General features: G+C 38.5%; 4 protein-coding genes and 1 pseudogene across 5 annotated transcripts; 1 reads left to right on the forward strand and 4 right to left on the reverse strand.

Moving 5' to 3' along the window:
- Nucleotides 1–2,875: 2,875 nt before the first annotated feature.
- On the forward strand, nt 2,876–4,646 carry LOC110767982 ((S)-8-oxocitronellyl enol synthase CYC2 pseudogene; annotated as a pseudogene). Its single transcript, XR_002528386.2, has 2 exons — nt 2,876–3,205; nt 3,317–4,646. The product of XR_002528386.2 is annotated as a (S)-8-oxocitronellyl enol synthase CYC2 pseudogene (transcript).
- Nucleotides 4,647–6,249: 1,603 nt separating this feature from the next.
- On the reverse strand, nt 6,250–7,842 carry SSN2 (zinc finger SWIM domain protein). The gene is made up of 5 exons (XM_021971663.2): nt 7,576–7,842; nt 7,377–7,398; nt 7,178–7,283; nt 6,703–6,810; nt 6,250–6,607 (listed from the first exon to the last, which is right to left on the reverse strand). The coding sequence occupies exons 1-5, from the start codon at nt 7,634–7,636 to the stop codon at nt 6,506–6,508; spliced, it is 399 nt and encodes a 132-aa protein (XP_021827355.1). The 5' UTR covers nt 7,637–7,842; the 3' UTR covers nt 6,250–6,505.
- Nucleotides 7,843–10,462: 2,620 nt separating this feature from the next.
- LOC110767969 (uncharacterized) lies at nt 10,463–14,245 on the reverse strand. The gene is made up of 2 exons (XM_021971649.2): nt 11,289–14,245; nt 10,463–11,186 (listed from the first exon to the last, which is right to left on the reverse strand). Exons 1-2 carry the CDS (start codon nt 13,735–13,737, stop codon nt 10,831–10,833), a joined length of 2,805 nt encoding a protein of 934 aa, XP_021827341.1. The 5' UTR covers nt 13,738–14,245; the 3' UTR covers nt 10,463–10,830.
- Nucleotides 14,246–14,400: 155 nt separating this feature from the next.
- On the reverse strand, nt 14,401–17,205 carry LOC110767958 (Protein phosphatase 2C family protein). Its single transcript, XM_021971630.2, has 4 exons — nt 16,729–17,205; nt 16,168–16,541; nt 15,283–15,519; nt 14,401–15,010 (listed from the first exon to the last, which is right to left on the reverse strand). The coding sequence occupies exons 1-4, from the start codon at nt 16,994–16,996 to the stop codon at nt 14,744–14,746; spliced, it is 1,146 nt and encodes a 381-aa protein (XP_021827322.1). The 5' UTR covers nt 16,997–17,205; the 3' UTR covers nt 14,401–14,743.
- Nucleotides 17,206–20,626: 3,421 nt separating this feature from the next.
- Nucleotides 20,627–21,763, reverse strand: LOC110767970 (uncharacterized). The gene has a single exon (XM_021971650.2). The coding sequence runs from the start codon at nt 21,761–21,763 to the stop codon at nt 20,627–20,629; it is 1,137 nt and encodes a 378-aa protein (XP_021827342.2).
- Nucleotides 21,764–27,888: the final 6,125 nt, after the last annotated feature.

Consider the following 27,888-nt stretch of genomic DNA (forward strand, 5'->3'; position numbering starts at 1 on the left):
AACAAAACCGTGAGGGCAGAGAGGGGGGCCCAAAGAGGACAATATCGTGCTAGGGGAGTCAGGTCGTGACAAATGATATCAAAGCCGGACCCCGATCGGAAGTGTGCTAGCGAGGACGCTGGGCCCCAAGGGGGGTGGATTGTAAGACCCATGTCTTGGGGAAACAAGAACGGTGAGCAATCCCACATCGCTCGGGGAGGGAAAGGTGTAGTGTTTTAAATGTGTGAGCACCTCTCTTCCTAGCACGAGGCCTTTTGGGAACTTACTGGCTTCGGATTCTTAGGAACTCCGAAGTTAAGCGAGTTAGGGGCTAGAGCAATCTCAGGATGGGTGACCCACTGGGAAGTTGCTCGTGAGCTCCCAGAAACAAAACCGTGAGGGCAGAGAGGGGGGCCCAAAGCGGACAATATCGTGCTAGGGGAGTCGGGTCGTGACAAATGATATTAGAGCCGGACCCCGACCGGAAGTGTGCTAGCGAGGACGCTGGGCCCCAAGGGGGGTGGATTGTAAGACCCGTGTCTTGGGGAAACAAGAACGGTGAGAATCCCACATCGCTCGGGGAGGGAAAGGTGTAGTGTTTTAAATGTGTGGGCACTTCTCTTCCTAGCACGAGGCCTTTTGGGAGCTCACTGGCTTTGGATTCTTAGGAACTCCGAAGTTAAGCGAGTTAGGGGCTAGAGCAATCCCAGGATGGGTGACCCACTGGGAAGTTGCTCGTGAGCTCCCAGAAACAAAACTGTGAGGGCAGAGAGGGGGGCCTAAAGCGGACAATATCGTGCTAGGGGAGTCGGGTCGTGACAGAAACGAAGACTTAAAATGGAAAGAAACCATGAATGAAGAAATGCGAGCTCTCCAGAAGAATTCTAGATGAGAGATCGTGCCATTACCTCATGGAAAGAAGACAGTGGGATGCATGTTGATATATATTGTGAAACTTAAAGCATATGGATCCATTGAAAGATATAACGCTAGATTGGTGGTGAAGGGGTACACACAGAGATATGGGGTGGACTACCAGGAGACCTTTGCCCTAATAGCCAAGATCAACACTATCAGAGTCCTATTGTCTCTAGCAGAAAATCTAGATTTGCCACTACATCAGTTCGATGTTAAAAAAGCATTCTTACATGGAAACTTGGAAGAAGAGGTATACATGGATTTACCACTAGGATGTAATTTAGCTCATGACAAGAAAAATCAAGTTTGCAAGCTCAGAAAATCATTATATGGGTTAAAACAATCTCCCAAGGCATGGTTTGGCAGATTTACTAAGTGCATGAAGAATTTTGGATATACTCAAAGTAATTTAGACCATACCAGGTTCTTGAAGAGTGATGAAGAAAAAATCACTGCATTAATTGTTTATGTGGATGATATGGTCATAACTGGGAATGACACAGGAGAGCAACATAAGCTACAAAAGTATTTGTCTTAGGAATTTGAGATGAAGGATTTAGGTGCTCTAAAATACTTCATCGTAATTGAAGTAGCAAGGTCAAAAATTGGTATATTTCTGTCTCAAAGGAAGTATGTGATGGATCTACTCACTGGAACATGAATGCTTAGATGTAAGCCTGTTGACACACCTATTAAGATGAATCACAAGTTGTGTGAAGACATGGACTGGTTGCCAATCAATAAAAAACAATATCAGCGTCTTGTTGGAAGGTTGATATATTTGGCACATACAAGACCAGATATTGCATATGCTGTGAGTGTGGTTAGTGAGTTTATGCATTCACCCAGTGTTTCTCATAGGAATGCAGTTGATCGGATCTTAAGATACTTAAAGTCAGCCCTTGGAAATGGATTAATGTTATCAAAGAATGGAAATCTTGAAGTTGTTGGATATACATATACTGATTGGGCTGGTTTTATTACAGATAGACGCTCTACATTGGGTTACTTTATATTTGTTGGAGGTAACCTAGTCACTTGGCAAAGTAAAAAATAAAATGTGGTTGCTCGGTCTAGTGTAGAAGCAGAGTATTAAGGAATGGCTCAAGGAGTTTGTGAATTATTGTGGATCAGAGGACTCTTGACAGAATTTGGTTTTAAACTAGAGAAGCCAATGGAGTTATATTGTGATAACAAGTCAACTATCAATATTGCTCATAATTCAGTTCAACATGATTGAACTAAACATGCTGAGGTGGATAGACATTTCATCAAAGAAAAAATTGAGAACAAGCTCATATGTCTACCCTTTGTAAAATTAGAAGATCAATTAGCGGATGTCTTAACAAAAGCCGTCTGTGGACGAGTGTTTTATGACTCACTTACCAAGTTGGGCATTGGTGACGTGTATGCACCAACTTGAGGAGGAGTGTTGATGTGAGTTAACTTACTAAATCAAGGAGATTTATTTCCTAAGTTAATTAGGTGATTTACTTCCTTGTTTTATATAGTTGACGCATCCTTGTATAATTAGGAGATATCCTAATTAATTAATGTATCCATTTCCTTGTAAATCACCCTTATAAACTCCTATATATACCTCCTTATGAAGAGAATACAATAACCTAAAATATTCAAACCATATTCATATTTTAGCACATTCGACAACTTAACTTCAATGCACGCTCCCAATGATGCAGTAAGTCTTGCAGCTAGTTGATGCTAAGAAACAAAGCAAAAATAAGAACAAATTTTATTTATTTATTTATACTTTTCTTTAATTTCAGGGAACTAAATAATGATAAGCAAGAGAGGATCTCACAAAAAACTGCTCTCCTCTATTTACAATGTCATAGAAGAATGAATAACAAATCTCATTATCTACGAATTTGTACTAAACAAAGATCCAACCAAATACCAAAATGTTTCTTTTAACGAGTTTATCACATCATTACAACTGACTCAGACATATGAGCAACAAATCACATGAAAGGGAGAGTCATGACAACCCAAATGCACATCCTTGTAAAACGTACCAATTGTCCAAAAAATTGAAATGATGGCGACAAACCGAAAGAAAAACCAGACATGAATTGCAGAAAAAAGGGATAATCACCAGCCAAAATTTAAGGATAAGATTTTCCCACCACATAATCCTACCATGAAACCAACAATATAATATACTCAGAAACTAGTAGTGTAGAAGACACTGGAAGCATTGAGACTTTGAGACCCTTGGTCAATTTGGGTGCAACCAAACAGCACAACAATGAGCTGGTGGTGGGCAGGAGCCATAGGAGCTGCAAAGGTAAGCACTTTCTCCTCAAACCCATCAATTTTTTTTTCTTCAATTGATTGAGTTCCAATTTCCATGATCATCCCTGCTAACAATTCTCCCGCAAAAACCATCAACAACCAGAAAAAGTTTGATCCCAACGATGCACCACCCAAGTACCAGAGCGTGGCACTGGTGGCGGGGGTCACGGGGATCGTGGGCAATAGCCTTGCCGAGATCCTGCCACTCCCCGACACCCCTGGTGGGCCCTGGAAGGTCTATGGGGTAGCCCCTCAGGGCCCGCCCGGATTGGAATGCTGATCATTCCATCGAGTACATCCAATGTGATCTCTCAGACCCTCATCAAACGCATTCTGAACTCTCCCAACTCACCGATGTCACACACATCTTTTACGTCACTTGGGCCAGCAAGCCCACGGAAGCAGAGAACTGCGAGGCCAATGGCAACATGTTTCGAAACTTGTTGGATGCTGTGATCCCAAATGCACCAAATTTGCACCACATATGCTTGCAAACAGGTCGCAAGCATTACGTTGGTTCATTTGAGATGTTGGGAAAAGTTGAGCCTCATGAGCCTCCGTTTCATGAGGACCTCCCGAGGCTCAACGTGCCCAACTTTTACTACACATTGGAGGACATTTTGTTTGAGGAGGTGAAGGAGGGGTTGACATGGTCAGTGCACAGGCCTAGTGTGATTTTCGGGTTTTCGCCGTATAGCTTGATGAACATAGTGGGGAGTTTGTGTGTTTACGCTGCGATATGTAAGCACGTAGGGAAGAAACTGAGGTTTTCGGGGAGCAGAGGAGCGTGGAACGGGTACTGGGATGTCTCAGATGCTGACCTGATTGCTGAGCATCAGATATGGGCAGCAGTTGATCCTTATGCAAAGAATGAGGCTTTCAATTGCAGCAATGGGGATGTGTATAAGTGGAAGCATTTGTGGAGGGTTTTGGCAGAACAGTTTGACATGGAGTTTGAGGACTTTGATGATGCTGACGAGGGTGAATCGAGGCCGAGCATGGAGGAGATGATGAAAGATAAGGGGCCAGTGTGGGATGAGATTGTGAGAGAGAATGGTCTGGTGCCTACAAAATTGGAAGAGATTGGGAATTGGTGGTTTGTGGATGTCATGTTTGGGATAGAGTCAAGTGTGGACAGTATGAACAAGAGCAAAGAGCATGGCTTTGTGGGGTTCAGGAACTCAAGGACATCATTTGTAACTTGGATTGATAAGATGAAATCTTACAGACTTGTTCCTTGATGTGGTGGTGGTGGGGCCTAAGTTCTTTTTTCGTTTTTCTTGTTTTTGTTCCTTTGTCTTGTTGGTTTGGTTTTCTTATGTTGCTGTTATAATTGTTTTGTTAAGGTTGTAATACAAAATCTGGGTGGTTAGGGTTTATTGGCTTTGTAATTTTGTGTGAATTATGAATTAAGTCCATGAATTTTGGTCTTACATTACAATGATTTCAAGTCCCTTTTTTTTTTTTTTTTTTTTGTAATTCAGCTAGATGCATCACTTAAGGCCAAATCAGTACAAACAATCCACATGTATTTGTGGGGTTATTGATGAGGACATCTTTGTCAAACCAAGTAGGCTGCGTTTGGTTCATGGGTCTTGGGGATGGGAAACCAATTGCTTTCCCATGTTTGGTAAGTCAGGCATGGGAAAACGTTGCCTAGCACATGGGAAAGTATGAGGGAAAGTGAATCCTTCCTTCCTACTTGGGTTTCACTTTCCCTTCCCATGGGAAAGTAAGACTAACTTTTTTTATGACTAATTTGTCCTTACTAACAATTCATAATTACAGTTTTTATCCAACAATTATTGGTATTTTTTTATTATTTTAATAGGGATACAATTGGGAAACTAAACAAAATTTGTTTTCCATTCCTACTCAAAACAAACATGGGAAATGAAATAAAGTGATATTTCCGGGTCACTTTCCCGGCATTACCAAACATGGGAAAGGAATCACCATTTCCCATCCCTTGGGAAATGACATGGGAAATGATTTCCCATCAAATTCATTCCGTGAACCAAACGGGGCCTTAGGGTTTACAAAATAAAGAGATGGAAGAGGAAGTCATTTAATTTGGTCTTTAAATCTGGCAATATTTGATTCTTGCGATTAGTTTCTAAAATGACGGAATTTAGATTTCCATCATTTCAATTTCCGGCAATTGAAGATTTCATGATTTGGATTTATGTATGTCGGAATTTGTAAATGACAGAATTTTGTGAATGTCTCTATGGAAATTGTGAAATGACGCATATTTTGGTGGAAATTAAACTCGGGAATTTGATGCCCCAATTTCCACAATTTTTTCCGTGCATCATTTAATAAATTCCGCGCTTAAGTTGCCAAATAAGGGAATTATCAATTTCTCCTCTTAAATTCCCAACTTTTAGCTAAATTCTGAGTTATTTTCCCTCATCCGAACGGAGGGTAAGTTCTCCAAATTTTAGTAAGATTTTTAAGTTTTCCAAGTTAGGATTTCTAAGTTTCCTATTTTATTTAGGTTAGAATATCTGTTTTAGCAAGGGATAGGTTTAAGTTTGCTATAAATACCGCTCTCATGTAATTCATTAGGGAGTTAAGTTGTTGAGATATTAAGAAAACTGAAGCATCAGGATATAAATTATTTTAAGTAGAAAACTGTTTAACCCAACCATATAAATCGACTACCGTAAATTACAAATCTACCATCCAAAGATTTTGTTATGGCCAAATGTATTGTCAATTATCAACCTGGAAGATCAATTCACAAAAGCAGCAAATAGGGATTTTACTGATTCACATATACAATCAACCATTTTCTACAACAAAATGGAAAATGTGATGTGAAAGATGATTAGCAAATCCTATATGATTTCCCCAAAGAACCACATGAAGGGTCTGAATTACAAACTTGTCTACAATATCATCACCTACCTGCATCTCATGAGCAGTTCCTGGAGACATGACAGAAACAAATAATTAAAGGGAAGAGCCATTTCTGAAACATGACAACTGTATTCTTGATGGCTAGTAGGGAAAGTTGGAGAATTCACAAAATGCAAACGAACCGAGAAGGTTTTATAAAGTAAATGCTTCAATAAGAAGAATGAGGCGATTTCAGATCATGCTGGTAGCAGTTCCAAGCACAGAATACATGCAATGTTTAGAAACTAGTCCATCAACATTTCCATAACCTAAATTGGAGGCACTACCTCTATATTTCTTCCACTGATTATGTTAAAATTCAGATAATGTGACCTGCTCTTGCGGTACTCTTCAACTCCTAATTCTAAATTTCGGCCATCCACGTATGTCAGAGTTTAGAAAGCAGTAGAGCCAACTGTTCATCAGACACCTTAACTTCAACGCATGCTCCTAATGATGCAGCAAGCCTTGCAGCTAGTTGATGCTTACACTGGACAAGAAGAAACAAAGTAAAAATACGAACGAACTTGTTATTTTCTTTAGTTTCAGGGAACTAAATAATGACAAGCAATTGAGGAATCTCACACAAAGCTGCTCTCCTCTGTTTACAATGTCATAGAAGAATGAATAACAAGCACAATAGTGCTCAGCAAAACAGAAGTACTCCTCCTTCCTCCGGGATTCTCCTACGACCTAACCAGACAACATAAAATGAGAACTGGGATTTAAGTTTCCTTTCTACTTAAGAAGTTAACATAAATTTATAATTATTTGGCCCAAACAAACATGATTCTTTCCCCTGAATTGATTTGCATAAGTTACCAAATTTCTTATTTTTGAAAAGAGTTACCAAATTTCTTATCCTTTTGGCTGAACATGAACATTAAACAACTAAACAAATTCCAAGAGATTTCTTGGCAGTTCCCAGCCATAAAGATAAACTTGTTGCTCAAATTTCAAGTCATCTACATTCAAAATTCTGCCCAAACTGCTTCAATGTGCATACCTGAAATACTAAATTCAGTTGAAACCCAGAAAATGATATGAATAAAAGTCAAACCTGAAAGATAGAACGTCCACTGGGCTCACCCAAAACCCTCTTGACACCTCTTTGATCCACTATCCTTGTTGCTCTCTCCAAGTTCTTACCGAACACTAAATGCAAGCTGAATTTTGACCGCAACAGACATTATTGGAACAAAATTTTCAGCTTTTCTCAAAAGGGTTTAACAAAGAATTTGAAATGAGATGAGACTAACATGGAGAGCTGATCATCGGTCACTGTCCCATTTCAGCCATTTCAATTAGTTCCTTCTCATCAATGCCGACATTATATTTATAAAAAATGAAAGCAAAGGTTATGTCTTTTAAGTGGGAAATACTCAAAAACAAAAAAGAAGAACAAGAAAACAAAAAACATATAAATTAGAAAGAGAAAAGAAGGAAAAGAGAAAGGACCTGAACCAGTTGATTCAATGGCCTTCCAAACTGCCTCTGCAACCAAGCTACTTGCACTCATATTCTCAGTTTGCCACGCCCTATAAAAGATGGGTTTGATGACAGAGCTTGGGGAAATTCAATAAACAGGGCTCCAATTCCTGAATCTGATTGGGTTCCCAAGCAAAACGTTTGACAATAGCTTCTGCAGAGATGAAGCATCTTTCTCACGGGAATGAACCTTTCCACTATTTTTAAGAATTGAGAGACCGTATAGTTGTAATTTTTATTTTTTTGAGAAAAATTTAAATTTAGAATTTTTGTAATAAAAGAAGAAAAACATTTCAAAAAGCTAATATGTTTGCTTGATTTGATATGAGTCGTTGCGATGCTATTTGTGTTTTGAAAAATTAGTAAACTACATTTTTTTTATAAAAAAAAAACGAGCGATAGTCTAAATTAAAGATGTCAAAAACGTTCTAACCTGAGATTAGGGGTGGGCATCAATCCGGCCGATCCGGTTACACCGGCCGAACCGATTATATTGGTTTGGTTTGGTTTGGTTTTGACCAAAGAAAAAGTCAACAGTTTCAAAAACCGATCCGAACCGGTTTGGTTTGGTTCGGCTGCGGTTTGGGAGTTTTGAAAACTGTCATAAACCAAACCGGACCGATTATAAATCAATTTATTATTTGTTTAATTTAATTTACATGTGGCAAGGCTTGAGTGGTTAGTTGAAAGTGTACCATGTACCTCAGCACACCTGATTGGACTCCAAAACTAATACTCACAGACCCCATTCTCTCTCTTGAGCCTCTCTCTCTCTTCTTCCTTCGTTTCAACCCTAGCCGCAACTCCCTCTCATCATCACTCTCTCTCTCTCTGTCTCTCTGCTCTACACTCCACCTCTACCTCTCCCGCCCCTAGCCGTCAATCGTCGTTCGAGAGGGCAGTAGGTTGTTGCTTCTGGCAGCTAAAAGCAATTTATGTCATCTCGTCGTTGCGGTGGGGAAGGACGTGAAGGAGAGCGAAACGACGCTGCTTTGGGCGGTAAAGAACTTCCCGGGGAAGAAGATATGCCTGCTCACAAGCCTTCCCGCGTGCTTTCACTTTGTGAGTTTTTGATTTTGAATGTTGATTTTCGATCAATGTCTTCTGGTTTATGTTCTGTGAGAGCTTGAGCTTGTGTTTGGCTGCTGAGATAATACAACAAAAGCTAGGGGAGTTGAATTCTGAGTCAATTGTGGAGTAGTTTCCATCTTCAATTTCTAGTTGTAATTTATTTGTCATCAGAGCTTTTAATTATTGTGATTTTGCTATTCTTTGCAGCAGAAGGAAATGGTCCTGCCAGTAAATTGAAACAAGGAGCCATCAATTATGTGTGTTCATCGTCATCTCGTTGATATATGAATTTTCTATTTCAGCTGGACGCTTTGAAACTATTCATACTCGAAGAAGATATTCAGGTATTTTTTATTTTTTCATCTGATTATTTCAATCTGTAAATTAGATTGGGTTCCTTGGATTTTGGTTTCTGTTTGGGTACTGAGAAAGTAGTGGGAAAATGAACTAGATTATCTTATGCATCAATATTGAGTTGTTTGCATAGTTAACGTAGTGTTCCTAATGATTACTATGGTTTTAGGTTTTTGAGCATTTCACTACATTGGTTTCAGAGTTGGAATGGGGGTCGTAGAGGCAATGCAACATTTGGAGTCGTTGAGAACAATTGCTTCACTTAATGGTAGTCATTCTGATGTAAGATTGGGACAATTGCCCATGGAAAATGGAGAGCGCTCTTTCCATTCCCAGTCACCTAAGTTAAAGAGGCGCAGAATCCCTGCAATCTATATCTAAATGTTATGCAGAGAATAATCTTTGGACTCAACAATTTTTACCTGTTTGTTCCTGTTTATGTGACTTTTTGAGTTGATTTGGCATGATCCTTAATGTAGTGAAAATTGGGAATGGATACACCTATGTTTTTTTTTATTGATCCTTGTATTCTACTGCAGTGCAAATGTTTTTGGGGTTTCAACAGAGTCTATGCAGCTTTCATTTGATGCCAGAGGAAATGCATTTATTATTTCTCTTAATGCATCAGAGTGGACCTCTTTAGTCCAGTAACTCGCCTTTAGTTTGGGTTGGTTTGTTATTGTAGGGCTCAGATTCATCTCTACGTTCCATAAGGAGATAAAATGAGTAATATGCTATGTGTTTATGTTGCTGGACTAGTATTCTTAAGAAACAGAGCTTGTGTCATACAATACTCTTATGAAACTCATTATTGTTGTTTTTATTTGCAGAATGAGAATGTCAGCAGAGGGAGAGAAGTTCTATTTTACTGTTTTGATGTGCAGAATGTTGTGTTGAATCTGATGGGGCTGCTGTTTGGAAGGATTCACTGTTTTTTAAATCATGATTTGTAATAACTATATAATTAAGCACAATAGGATTGTATTTCTTTGAGAATCATGTTCTGTAATAATTATTATTGCTTGCAGCTTGTTTTCTTTCTTCTGTTTTTTCTTTACCTCTTTGGGTTGTATGATTAGTGAATGTTTTATGTGTTTGATATTAGGAAACTTGAGAATGAACATGTTCGGTTACATGGAGAAAATGATGTTTTCTTTTATGCCTAAACCGGCCGAACCAAACCGCACCAAACCGGATATGAATGGTTTGGTTTGGTTTGGTTTTCATTTTGATTTTAGCTCAAACCGAACCACACCGAACCGTGAAACTTTAATTGGTTCAGCTGTGGTTTGAGGATGAAACCGGACCAAACCGGACCGTGCCCACTCCTACCTGAGATTACTAATATGAATTTACACTATAGAGCAAATATTAAAAATGACACAGTGATATCTTGAAAATATTTATAAAAAAAACTAAAATTTAGGAATTACATTACAACAAGAGAAGAGAGCTCTTAAATTTCTGTAAACGACTTAGAAATTACACAATAAGAGCACACCCAAATTCCATTTTGAGGGAATAAAAGTACACACCATAGTGATTGTTTTTCAATAGAACTACAACATGTGGCAGAACTCTTCACACAAAGTATCTCAGTTGTGAATATTTTTTACTCTTCACACAATTTTGCCACTGATTATTATTTTTTAAATACAAGCGAGGTGGCACATGGATTCGAACATGAGACCACTGTTCTGTAAGTCAAAGCCCTATTTGGCACCATAGATTCTTTTCTTGATGTAAAAGATTTAGATAACCTCTAAAGCCTTCACAAGAGAGCAGAGAAAGTTTTCAGGCCTACCTAAGAAGAATGTCCCTAAAGGATTGCAATTCAGAGGCAACATGACTAATACCCTTTCGGTCTCTTGGGGATTCAACAGAACAAGCAATTCCAATTTGAAAGATCAAACACAAGCACTTCAGCTTTTTTTGAGTGTCATTGGTTCTCCTTCCAGTGTGATCTCCTTGAAGAAGTAGTGGATCTGCAATTTCTGTAACTCCCTCAGGAAAAGCCACCTTGACAAAATTATGTAGGTTCAAGCCTTCACTAAACATGTGGTCAGTGGGTCTCTTGCCTGTAAACATCTCTAGCAAGAGAATGCCAAAGCTGTAGACATCCCCATATGTTGTCACCTTACTTCCCATACCATACTCTACAGTTCAAACATCACAAATTATCACTACAAATGTGAATTAAATTACTCTCTTCTCATTATATTTGTATAAGAAAGGATAAAGGATACTGTGAACATTACCTGGAGCTACATAACCAACTGATCCTCTTATGCCAGTGGAACTTATTTGATTTGAAGAAACGTTACTAGTTTCTTTAGGGAGAAATCTTGCTAGTCCGAAGTCAGATACATGTCCGGTCAATCGGTCGTCCAAAAGAACATTGCTTGGCTTGAGATCACAATGAACTATTGGTGTTCCACAATGGTTATGAAGATAATCTAGAGCACAAGCAACATCAATGGCAATGTCTAGCCTCTGAGCAAGATTTAAGTTCTTAGGTGCATCTCTTACCCCCTCTGTTGGAGTAGTTGGATGCAACCACTCCTCTAAGCTCCCGTTGTCCATGAACTCGTACACCAGGGCCTTGAAATCGTTGCCACGAAAATCAACACTCGAACATATAGTTAAAATCTTGACAAGATTTCGATGCCTGATATTTCTCAAGGCCTCACATTCAGCTATGAAACTCTTAGAAGCTCCCCGGCGTAACAGGTTGAGCACTTTCACTGCAACAAGCTGAGCTCTATCATCATCAAGAAGTAGGCCTTTGTACACAGACCCAAAACTTCCAACACCAATCAAATTAATGGAAGAGAACCCATCAGTTGCTTTTAGGAGAGTAGAGTATGACAGTTGCAATATAGAGTTTTCCAAACTTGTCATTTCAGTTTCTTTGCTTATCTTCTTTCTTAGCGGATGAAGAAATATAAGAGACAGCAACATAGCTATTCCTAGAAACCCGGATATAGAGATTACTAAAATGAAGCTATGAGACAATCCTCCACCCTTAGACTCCTTAGAATGTTTGCATTTGGGCAGCTGAAGCTCAGCAATGCCGTCACAGAGCCTGTTGTTTCCAACAATTGAAGTCACACTAAGAGTGTTAAAAACACCTTCAACTGGTACAGCTCCCAGAAATTCATTGTAAGATAGGTTCAGATTTTTCAAGAACGAAAACCCCTGTAAAAATTGTGGAATTTCACCCTGCAGATTGTTGCAAGAAAGATCCAAATCTCGAATCCGTTCCAGTGAAATCATAGAAGAAGGAATAGGCCCCTTGAACAAGTTGCCTTGCAAGTGTAGGACTTCTAAGCTCAAACAGCTACCAAGGCTAGTGGGAAGTTCTCCTGCTAACATGTTATCAGAAATGTCCAATGCCCCTAGACTCTTCAACTGTCCAGCCTTCAATGGAAAGGGACCAACAAAGTGGTTTCTAGACAAGTCCAAGGAAATTGATAAGGAGGGGAGGCCAATAACATGTTGAGGTATTGGGCCACCCAGGTTATTTTGAGAGAGATTCAAAAGGAGCAGCCTCTGGCATTCCCCTAGGCTTGAAGGGATGCTACCCTCAAGATTATTTCCTTGCAATAAGACTTCGGTTAACATTGTTAAATTTCCTAGAGAGGAAGGTATGCTCCCTGATAATTCATTGTTTTGAAGACTCAATCTCCTAAGCCTTGAAAGTTTCGCAATGTCGTTGGGGATATGACCTTTGAAGTTGTTATTCCCCATGCCCAATAATTCTAAGTTAACCAAGTTCTGCAAATTTGGCACTTGCCCAGTTAGTTTGTTCTCTGAAATATTCAATTCCACTAGACTTGTGGCATTGGATATTGACATAGGAATGGACCCAGTAAATTGGTTCCCATAAATGTGAAAGTATTGGAGATTAGGAAGAGTGTTTCCCAAGTCTGAGAGAATGCTCCCTTGAATTTGGTTTTGTGACAAGGAAAAAGCAATGAGAGCAGAGAGGTTGTAGATGGAGGGAGGGACACTACCAGACAATGTATTTGAGGCCAATGAGATATTTGTTAAATTTCTCAATTGACCTAAAGAGCTAGGAATGCTTCCTTTCAAGTTGTTATCATTTGCACCAAGTATCATCAGAGATGAAAGATTACCAAGGGAAGGAGGGATTTCTCCTGTTAAGTGATTAGCTTGCAGAACAAGGCTTTGAAGCTTCGACAAGGTGCTGATTTCTGGCGATATTTTACCCACCAAGTTGTTGTAGCCAACATTGAGATTGATGAGGCTGAGGCAATTAGAAACATTGACAGGAAGAGAGCCACTAAGTGAGTTATTGTCTAGACGAAGTACCTGCAATCTGCGTAAATGCCCGATTTCCAGAGGGATTTGATGACTGAAGCTGTTGTTTTGGAGATGTAGTTCCCTTAAGAAGCTTAGATTGCCTATGTGTGGGGATATGGTTCCCACTAAATTTTGAGACTGGAGATCTAGCCTAATGACCCTCTGATGATGCTGTAGACTGCAGTTGACACCTTGCCATAGGCAAAAGTGAATGGAGTCTTTCCATGAGCTCAAGACCCTATGGGGGTCTTGCAGTATTTGAGCTTTCATGGCTTGCAATGCAAACCTATCTGTCACATTTCCTGGCAATGAGCTCCCACAGTAGACTAACGTGCTAAAGAATGAGTATATTAAGATGAGTCTTAAAACCAAAACCCCCATTTTGAATTGGGTAACTAGAGAGAGAAAGATAGATGGGTTGAGATGTGAAATTGGCCGGTTTTATTTCGTATCAGACATGACAAACTAGATTTTTTATTTGAGACAGGAAGTAAGAACCTGCATAACATTTTCCAACTAGTTTCAAATTTGCTTAATTTCCAAGGACCACGTCATTGGTCTGTCTGCTAGTCTTGCTCCAAGGAAGTAAGCTACATGCTTTGACTATTCTGGTCAACATAATATGTCGTGTTTCATAACTTCCACGAAAGTGTGAAAAAGAAAATGACTTGGTTGAACAAGACCCCAACGTGTTCTGGATGGTACGAAATTTAGACTGAAGATGAGAATGTGGACCGAGGTTTAATTAGTTCGTTTTCTAAATTAAATAATTATATCAGTCATTGTCTTAAAGAATTTTAAGCAGTACTATCCCTCTAATCGAACTTAACCCCCTGAATTATATTTTTGTCCATTCACATTAACCAACTTAAAATCCAACTACAAATATACTTTAGTAGCTCTTAGAATAGTAATACTTTTTCCCAAATGTTCAACACCCAAAAAATAAAAATAAAAACTAAAATGAAAAAGAAGAGAACCGCCGGTTTGATCAAACCCAATTTGTTGCTTATGATGGAAACCATGAACATGAAGAAACCACAATGAGAAATCAATAGAACAGGTCATTAGAATATTTGGGAGGAAGAGGGGGGGTGAGATCACAAAATTGGTACTACAACTTCTCTGGAGTTTGCAGGCAGTCTGGGCCAACCAAAGTACATGAAGTGAAGGAAAAAAAAACAGAAAAAAAGACTCTCAGTTGCAGAAATTTACTCCCAGTCTGCATTCAAACGTGCTTGTATACCTATGCTATAAAATTCATCTATTATACCCCAACCAATCCAGAAAAAAAAAACCTAACCTTATTCACAAGTTTTTTTGATTATTTCAACTACTAACTACACTATGCTAGGGTATCAACCATTCAAGGGTTTTCTTTCGTTCACTAAACGATGTGATGCAGACCCTGTTCTGCATCATCTGCACTAACCGAGAAAATATCAACAGGTGCTCTGGTGGAGCCAAGAGTACTGTGCTTAATTTTATGCTTCGAGGAGCTTTTGTGGTGATCAAGATAGACTACAATGACAGTGATGTCATCATGGAAGTGACGCCTTACTCCCTTTTCAATTTTCTTTATGTCATCATATCTCATCTCCCTCTTCTTTGCAGCCTCATGAAGAGCAGCCCTTACTAATCTCTTTGCAATACCCTGCAAATATTAAACCAACATATGGAATTCTGTCACAGAGATGTCCAGAACACACTCAAATACAAATTTGAATAATTTAATCCTACTGCTATTATTACTTCAAAACATTTGAATATATTCGACGGGGAAAGAATAAAGAGCGAATAAATGGAAGGGAAACAAGCATATGCTCAAGTACCTAACAAACTGACGAAGATAATGACAATAACAAGGTGATAACCTAAGGTCCTCTTGGTATTACTGTAAAAAATAGGTGAAGGATGGGAACTTACTGCTCTAGGGTTTTTGAAAACAATTTCTACTGCTGCTTCATCACTCAACTGTTCCCAGAGGCCATCTGATGCAAATATCAAAAATGAATCCTGTGGCTTAAGGTTCCTAGTAATGATTGACGGCTCTGCTGTCATCACTGGCCGCTTCATAGGAACGGGATTCAGAAATTGCTGGTATATTGGGTCTCTGTTGAACTCAGGCTTCTTTAGATAAACATCCCCAATAGATCTTGACACCTGAAATATAAATAATATAAAATAAAAAAAACCTTTTAGACCACATACTCCAGTACATATAATTCATCTAATACTATCTCTAGAGGTACAAACAGAAAAACTGAGACACTCAACTGCAATACTTTACACTTGAAATAAGAAACCAAATATTCACAAGCTCAACAAAGTTGCATGGAGATAAATGAAAAATAAGGGCACGATAGTTACATAAGCTTCCTTCCTATGTTTCTGGGGGTCTCGTGTACATCTCATGCATGGAAAACAAACACTTCTAACCAACCTGCATGAGATGCTGGATCAGGAGGCGGGGCATAAGAGTCCTGGAACATACAACTCTCTTTAGAAAACTAAGAATACAGGGAACAAGTTCAATACGTTTTTCTGAATAAAGACATAGGAAACAGATAATGCCTCGAATTCATATATCTTGCACAACAATGTTGATCAATGAAAAAACCAATGACTTAAAACAACAGTTTTGATTCTAAGCCTGACAAAATTATACAGCACATACATAAAAAACGGATCATCTAAAACCATACTGCTTACTCCTAGGATTGCCAACATGCAAGTCACCTCATAAGAACTCATACTTTAGGCAGCAACAAACAACGAACGAATTGTTTCATGAAAAGAGTCCGGATGTACCTGAATTATGCCCTTTATTCTCCAAACTCCACGAGTATACACCACCACATGCGCATCATCTGGATGGAGTGCTTCGACCTCCTTCCTGACCTGCTCATCTCCTACATTGTGGTCAGTGGACAAGCGTTCTGCCACCACCGCACTCCTCTTACTCTCTGAAACTCTCCGGCCAAGGACTGCTCTGGAGTCCCCGAGATTGGCCACATACAAAACATCATCCGATATCGCACCCACAAGGCAACACGACCCTACCGAAGCAATTTGCGGCATCACCGGCAAAGATCGCTTCACCAGACGCAAAAACTCATCCTCAGTGGCGCTGAACGCCTTCTTAATCACATCCGGCGACAACCCACCTTGCTCCGTGGCAAATTCTACAAAACCCACATAAAATCTCAGAATCTCTAACCACAAAAGCAATCAAATTCAAGTCCTTTCACTACTCCTAAACCCAATTTTCTTATATGCCCTTAAACCCATTTCAAAATATTCAAATTCAAGTATTTTTGCTTAAACCCCAATACAAAATTAAATCGAATAAGAAAGAAGAGTGAGACATACTGTGTAAATAAGGAAAGAGGTGGTTGTTGACGAATCTAGAAGCTTCAGGGCCACCATGGCCGTCATAAACACCAACATAGGTCGCAGAGGGAGAGGTGAAGACCTGACCCTGATCTTCCAAATTCGAATTGGCCTGAACCACAGCGATCGAGTAGTCACCGGAGGCGTGGGGCTTCAAGTCCATGTGCCAAAGCCCATCGCCACCTCCTCCAGCACCAAATCTCAATCCGAAGCAGCGCTCAAGCGGCCTGTAGCACGAGCGCAGCATTGTGTTTCACTCCCGTCTCCGATTTTGGGTTCTGCGTTTTGGGTTTTGCCTCTAGTCGTTTTTTCGTGTAGAATTTGGTGGTTCGGCGACAGAAAATACAGAGAGAAATAGAGATTGAGATTGAGAGAGAAAGATGATCGTAGAGGCAGAGGCAAAGTCGTGGGGAAGACGCGTGAAGAGGGAAAGCAGAGACTAGTGAATATGAAACAGCGTATGCTTCAACGAATCCCTCCTTTTATACACTCCACTCTACCGCGTCAGAAAAATGAAAGTGCTTTTTCTTTTTCCTTATTTTTCGGTCAAAATAAAATCTCATATTTTACTCTGTCATTTACTACCCATTGCGTGGTAAAAAAACTAACATTTACAATTACACGCGAGTCACACGTATTAGTTAAATTCAAGTATTTTTATACTGCAGAATAAAAAATCAACACGTTTTAACTTTACAGCTCACTTCATACTCGGTCTTTTACTAGTGAGTGAATCTCGAGATTACTCGTGTATGTTCTTTGTTTTTTTTTTTTTGTGTTTGATTTTGTTTCTTTTGCACAAATTTTTTGGGATTCATTTACAGTGATGAGTAAGAAAATTATGATTGTGACATTTTAAGTCACTTAAATAAAAAGGGCAACTTTTTGACAAAAAATAAAAATAAAAAGGGTAACTTGATGCATGACTTGGGGCCACTTACCTTTAACAATTTATTTTTACCTCAATCAGAATATATAATTACAAAGGAGGTAAATTACGATTACCTCCTCAATATAATTAATTTTAAAAATACTTTTTTGTGTGTGTTAGATTCCTTGTTCTTGAGGCTGCTTATTATAATTTAAATGAACTTAAAGTATATGTATATCAACCTACACGTTGAAGCAACTCAATATGCTTTAAAATGGAGAAGAATGGAATTGACTTCAAAAATTTGGAACAAATGATAGAATATTTTTTTCAACACACGTCTACAATAAAGTTACGCAATGAGATTTTAAACTCATCACAAATATATATGTCGATATCGCATCTATTTGAGTCGAACTACGACTTATTTTGATGAAATAGATGCGACTAAGTTAGTTTTTGTTTTAAAATTATCTTAGATTTTGCTTTATATTCTGTTAAATAATTTGAGAGCTTAAGACAAAAGTTTTTTTTTTTTTTTTTTCTGGTAATATTATGTTCAGATAAAATATAAAATTCTTTTTAACTGCAAACAGATAAACGTAAATCTTTGAATTGAAACCAAACGTCCAGTTGTAATTAATTTGAAAACCAAATTCAGGTGAAGCGTCCAGCTGTAACTTTTACAAATATTTATTATCTTTTAACTGGCATATATATATATATATATATATATTTCTTCTAACAATAATCTTATTGTTTTGGTACCAAACTTTTGAGATTGTTACTAGAAAAAAAAAAACATAAGGTGAATTAGACCAGACTTAACATTCAAATGGTAAGCTAACCACAATCAGTGGCACCTTATACTATAGCATGCACAACAATCACTTGGCCATCAACTTTTGAAAAAGCCAAACTTGATGGGAAAAAAAGGTTTAGATGCAAGAGAAATATAAGAAGAAGAAAAAAAAAATTATTGGGTGCGATGTGAAGTGTGACGGTGACGCTTGTTCACACTATCTCACGTGGTGTTTATATTTCATTATGGAAAATGCTAGAGGCACCAACTTTGGGCACCAACTTGCTCACAAACTCTCTAATAGAGCGTGAGACTCGTTGTATTGGCGGGCTCCACCTCTATTAGAGAGTTGGTGAGCAAGTTGGTGCCCAAAGTTGGTGCCTCTAGCACCACCCTTTCATTATTTAGGTATAATGAGTAAATAACACGATGCGTTAGTGTGACAGTGACACTGTAAATATCAGTGGGATTTGTTCTGTAGGCACAATCGCTTGCCAAATCCAAGAAAAGGAAAATGGCAGTGGTTTTGTACCTCTCAAGTTAATTTTCAATGGTGAAGTTAATTAACAAGGTTGCTTGGAAGATTAACTACGAGAAGAAGCTTTGTCCAAAATTGTAATCAAGTTGAATCGAATTCCTTGACTAAGTCTGATGAATGTGCGTGTTGGGAGATCTAATTAAGCTCCTTAACTGTAGGGTGATGAGTTGTATGCACAGAGTTGTCTACGCTGGAATATATGAACTCTTTATTCATGGGATTAGTAGAATCAATTACCCTCTTGCTGTAAAATTTGAGGTCGAAATTTGATGAACAAACATGATGATTAGCGAGTTCCAAATGCTTAAAGAGATACAACGAAGATTGAGTTGAGACGAAACTTAAGATAATAGTTGTTAATCACATACTAACTACATCAAGTAAGTACTGAGTCAAACTTGAAAACTTAAGACCATCTTCAACAGTGGGCTAAATCCTCAAATTTAGCTAGTTCACACCTAAAACCCGTCTCCAGCAAGTGGGATAAATGTGACATGTCACCATGCCAAACCCAATTGGCAGGCCAAATGGGCCAAATATTGGACCAAATGTGGCCTACTTCTTGAGTGGGCTATATCTTATTTTATTATTAATTGAGTGGGCTATTTGTTGTTTTTAAATTAATGTTTTACGTTCTTGGAGATGGTCTAAGAGCATTCAAAATGGGCTTTATAAATCACATCCTTAGTGAAAATAATGAAAATAATGAAATACTAATTATTTATTTAAGGATAAGATAATAATTAATTACAAATATTAAACTAAACAAAAAAAAAGGACCCGCCCAGGCCGCCTAGCGCCTAGGGCCTAGGCGCCCAGACGGCCTTTTGTTTTTTGTTGTTGTTGGAGCAAATTACACACAGGTATATCCGCTTCTGTTAAAGATTTGTTCTCATTAACACAAAACGTATGGAATCAAGCATTGCACTTTTGTTTTCAGGCTATTGTTCAAACAGAAACTGAACGGCAAATTGATCATATTTAAATCAATCCAATACACACAGGCTGGTCAACTCTACAGTTGAAACTGTTCATTTCATCACATCCTCAGCCTTTGGAGCAAACCTCAGCTCTGACAGCAGATCAATCCCAAAAACAGCATCAACCCGAGCTCTCCGAGTTGCATATGTTCTCGAATTTGTCTCGCCTTTGAAGAAAAGACTGAGCAGATTGTTGGAAAACCCAGTGATAATTATCCCTGCATTGTGATTCTTCACAGGGCTGCCAATGACCTCAGGCTCAGCAATTGGGTTCTTAAGATTCCAAAGCACCAACTGTGGTACAGTTGCATACCCTCTATTTCTGTTCTTAAAGGCCTTCTCAAAATCAATCAAATGCAGGAGAAGCCAGAGCATTTTTAGAGAAAAAAGATATTCCATACATAAATAAAAAAAGAAAAACTTCAAGGGATATATCATATTATATATATGTATATATTCTGCAGGTTCCCAGATTAAAACCCATATGAATTCCGCAACTAATTTCTTCTTGGTGTTTGAATATTTTCTGTGATATTTCTTGTGGGACTAATGGCAAACCATGTACAGAAAATTAACTGAAGTCTATATCTGTAGATGTCATGTTTAGTTAGAATTGAAAACGAAATCCCAAAAGAACAGATTCATACTATGATTGAACAAAACTTATTATGTTGATCGTATTTACATCAATCGAATACAAAGAGGCTCGTCAACTCTTCAGTTGAAACTGCCCATTTCATCACATCCTCACCCTTTGGAACAAGCCTCAGCCCTGACAGTACATCAATCCCACCAAAAGCACCATGTACCTGACCTGCATATGTTCTCGAATCAATCTCGCCTTTGAAGAAAAGACTGAGCAGATTGTTGGAAAACCCAGTGAGTTTAATCCCTACATTGTGATTCTTCACAGGCCTACCAATCTCCTCAGGCTTAGCAATTGGGTTATTAAGATTCCAGAACATCAACTGTGGCACATTAAAATACCCTCTCTTTCTGTAATTATCCAAGGCCTCCTTAAAATCCAGCACCCAATTGTTCTTAGAGGCCTTCTCAAAATCCCTGTATGTGAACACAAAAATCCTTTTAGGAACCTTGGCATTACCCTCTGCGATGGCAATCTGCAGAACTTGATTGTAAATCTTTGAAAAATCCACCTGCTCAGCACACTCTATATGTCTCATGAACTCACATTTGGACTTAAGATTGTCTCCTTCAATTTTGTGCAGCCTTGGGAAATCGCTGAACGAGAAAACAGAACCTTGCCATGGTTTTTCGCTGAGCTCCGAAACCAACAACCCCATTGAAATGCAAACCATCTCCTTCAATGTCCCTCTCTTGCTCTCAGGGAGATCACACACTGCAATACAATTCCTGAGCTTCCCTGTGTTCTGCAACTTGTGGACTACTCTCCGCCATTGAAGCTCTGCAATCTCATCATCACAGCCGCCATGTTCCTTCTCCAATGAGGCCACCACCTGGTGAGGAAGATTTAGCTGGTCACCAAAGCACATGTTGAAAATAGTTTTCTTTCGTAATAGCATGTCCACAAGCTTCATGCAAATGTTGATTGGCAATTTGCTTTCATCATGGCCTCCACCAACACCACAACTAAAGATCTTCCTGTAGATTTCCAAAGCAATCAGCGCCTTGCGGTTCTTGAACGATGATGATGACTTGTTGTTCTGTTTCGCAGCCGTTGAGCACTCCAATGCCTTGCGCAGGGGGCTAAGTACTTGTTTCCTCAATCGATCACGAACCCTATAAGAATAATGAGCTTCTTCAACATCTTTGTACTCTTCAAAATTATGGCGTGAAAACATTCTCTTTGCTATGTTTTCACATATCAAAGTTTCTCTGTCGTAAGACGAATCAATCGAAGGACATAATTTGGAAACAGAGCTGATTTTTTCAATCTCGCCAGACTCCAAAGACAATAAATCTGATGTCAGTATTTCCACAAACACTTCGGATACAATATCGTGCAACAACCGATAGTCTGGGTCGTTTTGGTACCTATCAACCGCGCTCTTCGCTCTTGCAATGCGAACTTCTCTGACTGGCTTGATCTCTTTCTTCTCTTTCTCCTCCTTTTCCTTTGTTTCATTTGTTTCATCCGTGGACCAATAGCGGGACCAATAGCCTGACCAATAGCTATTCCTAAGTTTCTGTCTCTCTTCCTCCTCCTTTTCCTTTGCTTCATCTATGGGTATCTGCAAAACCCTATAAAGAATCTCCAATAGATCTTTGAACCAACCCAATTCCACAAAAACCTTGAGATTCAAAGCCAAGGTTAGAGGGTGGTTTTTGTGGAGCCACACGAGGGATTTGTAAAAGGCTTCTTTGTTGGGCCTCACCGCCATTCTCAGGCAAAATATGAGCTTGAGAGTTGTGAGAGGATCATGGTTCCATGCCTTTGCTTCATATGTCATCAGATCCTCCTGGCACCGATACAAGTACGCGTGCGTGGGAGGGTTTTCTTTGGATTTATCAGAGTATGTGGTGGCCTTGAAGAAGAATTCAAGGCAGGGGTTTAAGGGTGGGTTTGAAGAAAAAGACCGGCCTTTACCCAGTGGGGGGTTTTCTTCATGAGGTTTGATGATGGTGGAAATGGGGTGGTCAAGGTGGAGCTCCGGTGGGCCCAGAAGACAAGCTGTAGGAACCATGATTAGGGTCTAAGGGTGGGTAGAACGACTACACAGTCGGATTGGATCGATGGGTTCTGGTTTTAGAAAGATTTGTGGCTTATTTATAGGATGAAATTACTTGGTCATCAAGTATATTGTAGGTTATGATAACATAACCGAGCTTGGCCATCATCATCTGTTGTTTTTTTAAATTTATCCAAGCTAATTTGTAATTTATTTTACTGAAATTAATTTGTTAACTTTTTACCTGCAATTAATAAGCTAAAATTGTTGCAAGTCAAAGATTTCTTTCGTTTTATTTTTGTTTTGTTTTCCATTCTAGTGCCAATTTTGAAACAATAAAGCCATTTAAATAACATAAGCAATTAAATAATTTCTAATTAAGCCATTTAATGATAATCATAAGATTGGATGAGATAGGTCATGAGTATACATGTTAATTAAATTCAAACTACGAGCATCTCCAATAGTATTAGCAAATTAAAGTTTGTTGACCTATGTGGCAATTTGAAAAAGTTTATTTGCTACTTGAATATTTTTTGCTCCAACTGACTTTTCAATTCAATTAATACAATATCATGAAAAATATGAAAACATGTGAAAAGTGTATGTATTTATTATAAGGAAAGAAAAAATGCATGTTTTCAACATTTTCAAGGTAATTAAGTTTTGTTTTTCCAAAGTAAAATTAAATGTTTTGAAGAGCCAAAGTCAATTTATCAGTCCTGAAGAGAGAGTTACATACTAAATCGAACCTGAAAACTTAAGGGCCCGTTTGATAACCATTTTATTTTTAGTTTTTAGTTTTCATTTTTCATTTTTGCGCTAGAGTATAGAGGAAAATGAGAGTGAGAATGAGAGTGAGGATGAGATTGAGAGAGACAATGAGAAGGAGGAGTAATAAAAGTGAAAACAAAATCTTGAAAGTGAAAAGAATTTGAAATAAATTTAGTTTTTGGTTTTACTTTTGTTACTCCTCCCTCTCATCATCTCCTCTCATATTCCATCTCAATCCCAATCTCCACTCTCATTCTCACTTCCATTCTCCCTCTTTTTCCTCTATACTCTAATACCCAAAAAAACTAAAAACTAAAAACTGAAAACTAAAATTGAAATGGTTATCAAACAAGACCTAAGTAATTAGATTTAGATGAAAAGTTCATATCATTGTGGAATTTGTTTTCCATTAACAATTATATGCCCATTTCAGAATATAATGACCATTAAAATGTATTGAAAGATGCTAGCTAGCTAATAGTACAGAAAATCAACCGAGTCATATTTCATCCTTGGTAAAAATTGAAAACAAAACCCAAAGAAAAGATTCATATATTATGATTGAACAAAACTTATTACAAGATGTTGATCATATTCACATCAGTCGAATACAAAGAGGCTCGTCAAGTCTTCATTTGAAAGTGCCCGTTCCATTACATCCTCAATCTTTGGAGCAAACCTCCGGAGTGACACAAGATCAATCCCAAAAGCAGCACGTCCCTGAGCAACCCGAGCTGCATATGTTCCCGGATTCGATTCCCCATTGCAGAAAAGACTGAGCAGAGTGTTGGAAAACCCAGTGATGATCATCCCTGCATTGTGATTCTTTACAACATGGCTACCAATGAAGTCAGGCTCAGCAATTGAGCCCTTCAAATTCCAAAACACCAACCGTGGCACATATGCATACCCTCTCTTACTGTAATTCTTCACAGCCTCCCTATAATCCAGCACCCAATCATTCTTAGAGGCCTTGTCAAAATCCCTATATGTGAACACAAAAATGCTTTTAGGCATCTTGGCATTGCTCAGCTTCTCCATCATGGCAATATGCAGAACTCCATTGTAAATCTTTGAAAAATCCACATTCTCAGCACACACTATGTTCCTCATGAACTCACATCTGGACTTGAGATTGTCTCCTTTGATTTTGTGCAGCCTTGGGAAATCGCTGAATGGAAAAACAGAACCTTGCCATGGTTTTTCGCTGAGCTCCGAAACCAACAACCCCATTGAAATGCAAACCATCTCCTTCAATGACCCTCTCCTGCTCTCCGGGACATCACACACTGCAATACAATTCCTGAACTTCTCTTTGTTCTGCAACTGTTGGACTAGTCTCTGCCATTGAACCTCTGCAATCTCATCAGCACCACACTGTGTAAGTCTAAATAGATATAACATGTAAAACACTAACCTGTATCAGTCATGTTGAACAAGATGAAGATCAAAACTGAACCTGAGAAAAACAGAGACTTTCTCCTAGAAGCCGAGAACTCTTTTTCAGCAGTAATTCTAATGGGGTGAATATCTGTATGCTTTGTTGTTGTATGTCTCGGCTCTAGAAGGAGCCTCCTATTTATATGCATATCTCTAGGAGTTTTGCCCATCAAGAACCTCCTAGAGATAACCTTAATGCTTATAGGATTAGGTAATCTTAATCCTTATCAAAGTAGGAATCCTTAAGCCTGTGTATATCTAGAACACTTATTTTAGGCTGCCATATCTGATAGGAATAGACTTTCTGATAAACCATGAGTTCTTAGAAAACCTTATTCGATTAGAAGATCACTTCTGTGGTTTAAGACAGTAAACCATCTTACATTCTCCCACTTGATCAAATAATCGATCTAAGCTCATTGTCATCACTTAATGGCCATGTGAAAATCTACTCTTATCTTTATTCCTTTATCAAGCCACTGTCATGATTGATAGTTCACAAGGGACTGTCGAAGCTCCTCAGATATATAACATCTAAGACTTTTACAACCACACATATGAACTAGCAAAAACACGTAAGGCTTCCAACTGGATTAAGATTGAAAACAGTTATGATTATACTGTCGAGTGTGATCAATCATAACTGGTTTAGCTCACTTTAATGACTGCCAAGGTCTTTAAAACAAAATCATTCAATGACTCATTCATAGATTCAAACTGTGAACAATTGCTAGCACAATTACAGTTTGGCTTTAATCTATTTGTCATTTAACGAAACAGTATATGCAAGTAATAGAAAACTTCAAAACATAACTGAATCAAAAGCTGTCTAGATAAACTAGTTAACAAAACCAAAATAAAACTGTAATCACTTTAACTCCCACTGACTCCCACTGACTTTAAGCATCAAAACTTATCAGCAACCCCATACTTGCAACGTGCCTATGAAAAACATGATTAGGCAAGCCTTTGTTTAAGGGATCTGCTATCATCAATTCTGTTCCTATATGATTTAAAGCAGTCTCACCATCTCGAATCTTTTCCTTGGCTGATAAGAACTTTAAATGTAGATGCCTCATACCAGATGACCTTTTATTCCCATTTGCAAAGTATACTGCTGCACTGTTATCGTTCCACAGTTGAATAGGCCTCTGTATTGACTCTACTATATTTAGCATTGACATAAAATTCTTGAGCCATATTGCCATGGAAGTGGCTTCATAAACTGCTAAGAACTCAGCTTGCATTGTAAAGGTTGAAACATATTGTTGTTTTACACTCTTCCATGCGACTGCACCTCCTGCAAAAAGAAAAACAACACCTGATGTGCATTTCTGAGTGTCCAAGCAGCCTGCAAAGTCAGCATCTGCATAACCTTCTAGTTTCAATTCTTCAACTCTTCTATAAATCAGTTTATACTCCTTAGTCCTCTGTAGGTACCTTAACACCTTTTTCCCTGCAACCCAATGTGTCTGGCCTGGATTGGACTGAAATCTGCCAAGAACACTGATACAAAATGCAAGGTCAGGTCGAGTACAAACCTGAGCATACATGAGGCTTCCTACCAATGAGGCATAAGGCTTGTCCTGCATCTCTATCTTTTCTTGTTCAGTCTTGGGAGACTGTTCAGTGCTAAGCTTGTCACCCTTTGAGAATGGAACATCACAACCCGTGCAATTTTCCATATTAAACCTCTTAAGTATCTTCTCAATATAAGCCTTCTGAGATAAACCTATCAACTTTCTGTCTCTATCTCTGCTAATTTCGATTCCCAGTACATAGTTGGCTTCTCCTAGATCACTCATATCAAAATGAGAAGACAACATTCTCTTGGTGTCATGTAACAAGGACAAATTACTGCTTGCTAAGAGAATGTCATCTACATATAAGAGTAGAATAATAAAATCCTTTCCATTGAACCTCATGTAAATGCATTCATCCACTGGATTATCAATGAAACCTTGAGATTTAATTACCTCATCAAATTTAAGATACCATTGTCTTGATGCTTGTTTTAAACCATAAATTGATTTCTGCAGTCTGCATACTAAATTCTCTCCCCCTTTTAAGATAAAACCATCCGGTTGTTTCATGTAGATCTCTTCAACTAAATTTCCATTTAGAAAGGCTGTCTTGACATCCATTTGATGCAAGTGTAGATCAAAGTGTGCAACCAAAGCCATAATGACTCTGAATGAGTCTTTTGTTGACACAGGAGAAAAAGTTTCATTATAATCCACTCCTTCTTGTTGTGTGAACCCTTTTGCCACTAATCTGGCTTTGTATCTGTCTATTTTCCCTTGTGCATTCCTCTTGGTTTTGTAGACCCACTTGCAGCCAATAGGTTTAGAACCTGGTGGTAATTCAACTAAACTCCATACACCATTCTTGCTCATCGATTCAAGTTCAGACTCCATGGCTGCAAACCAATGTTGATTTTCCTCACTTTCCATAGCTTGTTTATGAGTGGCAGGATCTTCTATGGTGTTAATGTCAAACTCAGACTCTTGCAAATAGACAAAATAGTCATTTGGTAGAGCTGGTCTTCTAGTTCTTTGGGATCTCCTTAATTCCATGGTCTGATGTTGTTCTGGCAGATTTAATTGCATTTCAACTTCTGCATTTTGGTGCGTTTCAGCTTCTAGATTTGGATGAATATTTATGTCTTCATGTGCAGGAGAGTTTTCTTTATTCAAGTTGTCGAAATTCAATATAGTCACTCCCTTTTCTTTATTTCCAGCTTCTGCAATTTCTTTGCTTTCTATAATTTCTTCAAACTCAAAATCTGTTGTATCTGTTTCTTCCTTTTCTTCTTCAATGAAAACAGCCCTTTGTGTCTCTACAAATCTGGTGTTGTGATTAGGACAATAAAATCTATAGCCTTTTGTCCTATCTGGATATCCCACAAAATAACAACTAATTGTCTTTGAGTCAAGCTTCTTTTGCATTGGATTGTATATTTTTGCTTCTGCTCTACATCCCCAAGTTCTCAAGTGATTGAAACTTGGTTTTCTATTGCACCAAATTTCAAAGGGGGTTCTGTCAACACTTTTAGTAGGTGATCTATTAAGCAAGTAATTTGC

This window comes from Prunus avium, chromosome 8 (assembly GCF_965620075.1).
Source record: "Prunus avium chromosome 8, drPruAviu1.hap1.1, whole genome shotgun sequence".
Taxonomy (NCBI): domain Eukaryota; kingdom Viridiplantae; phylum Streptophyta; class Magnoliopsida; order Rosales; family Rosaceae; genus Prunus; species Prunus avium.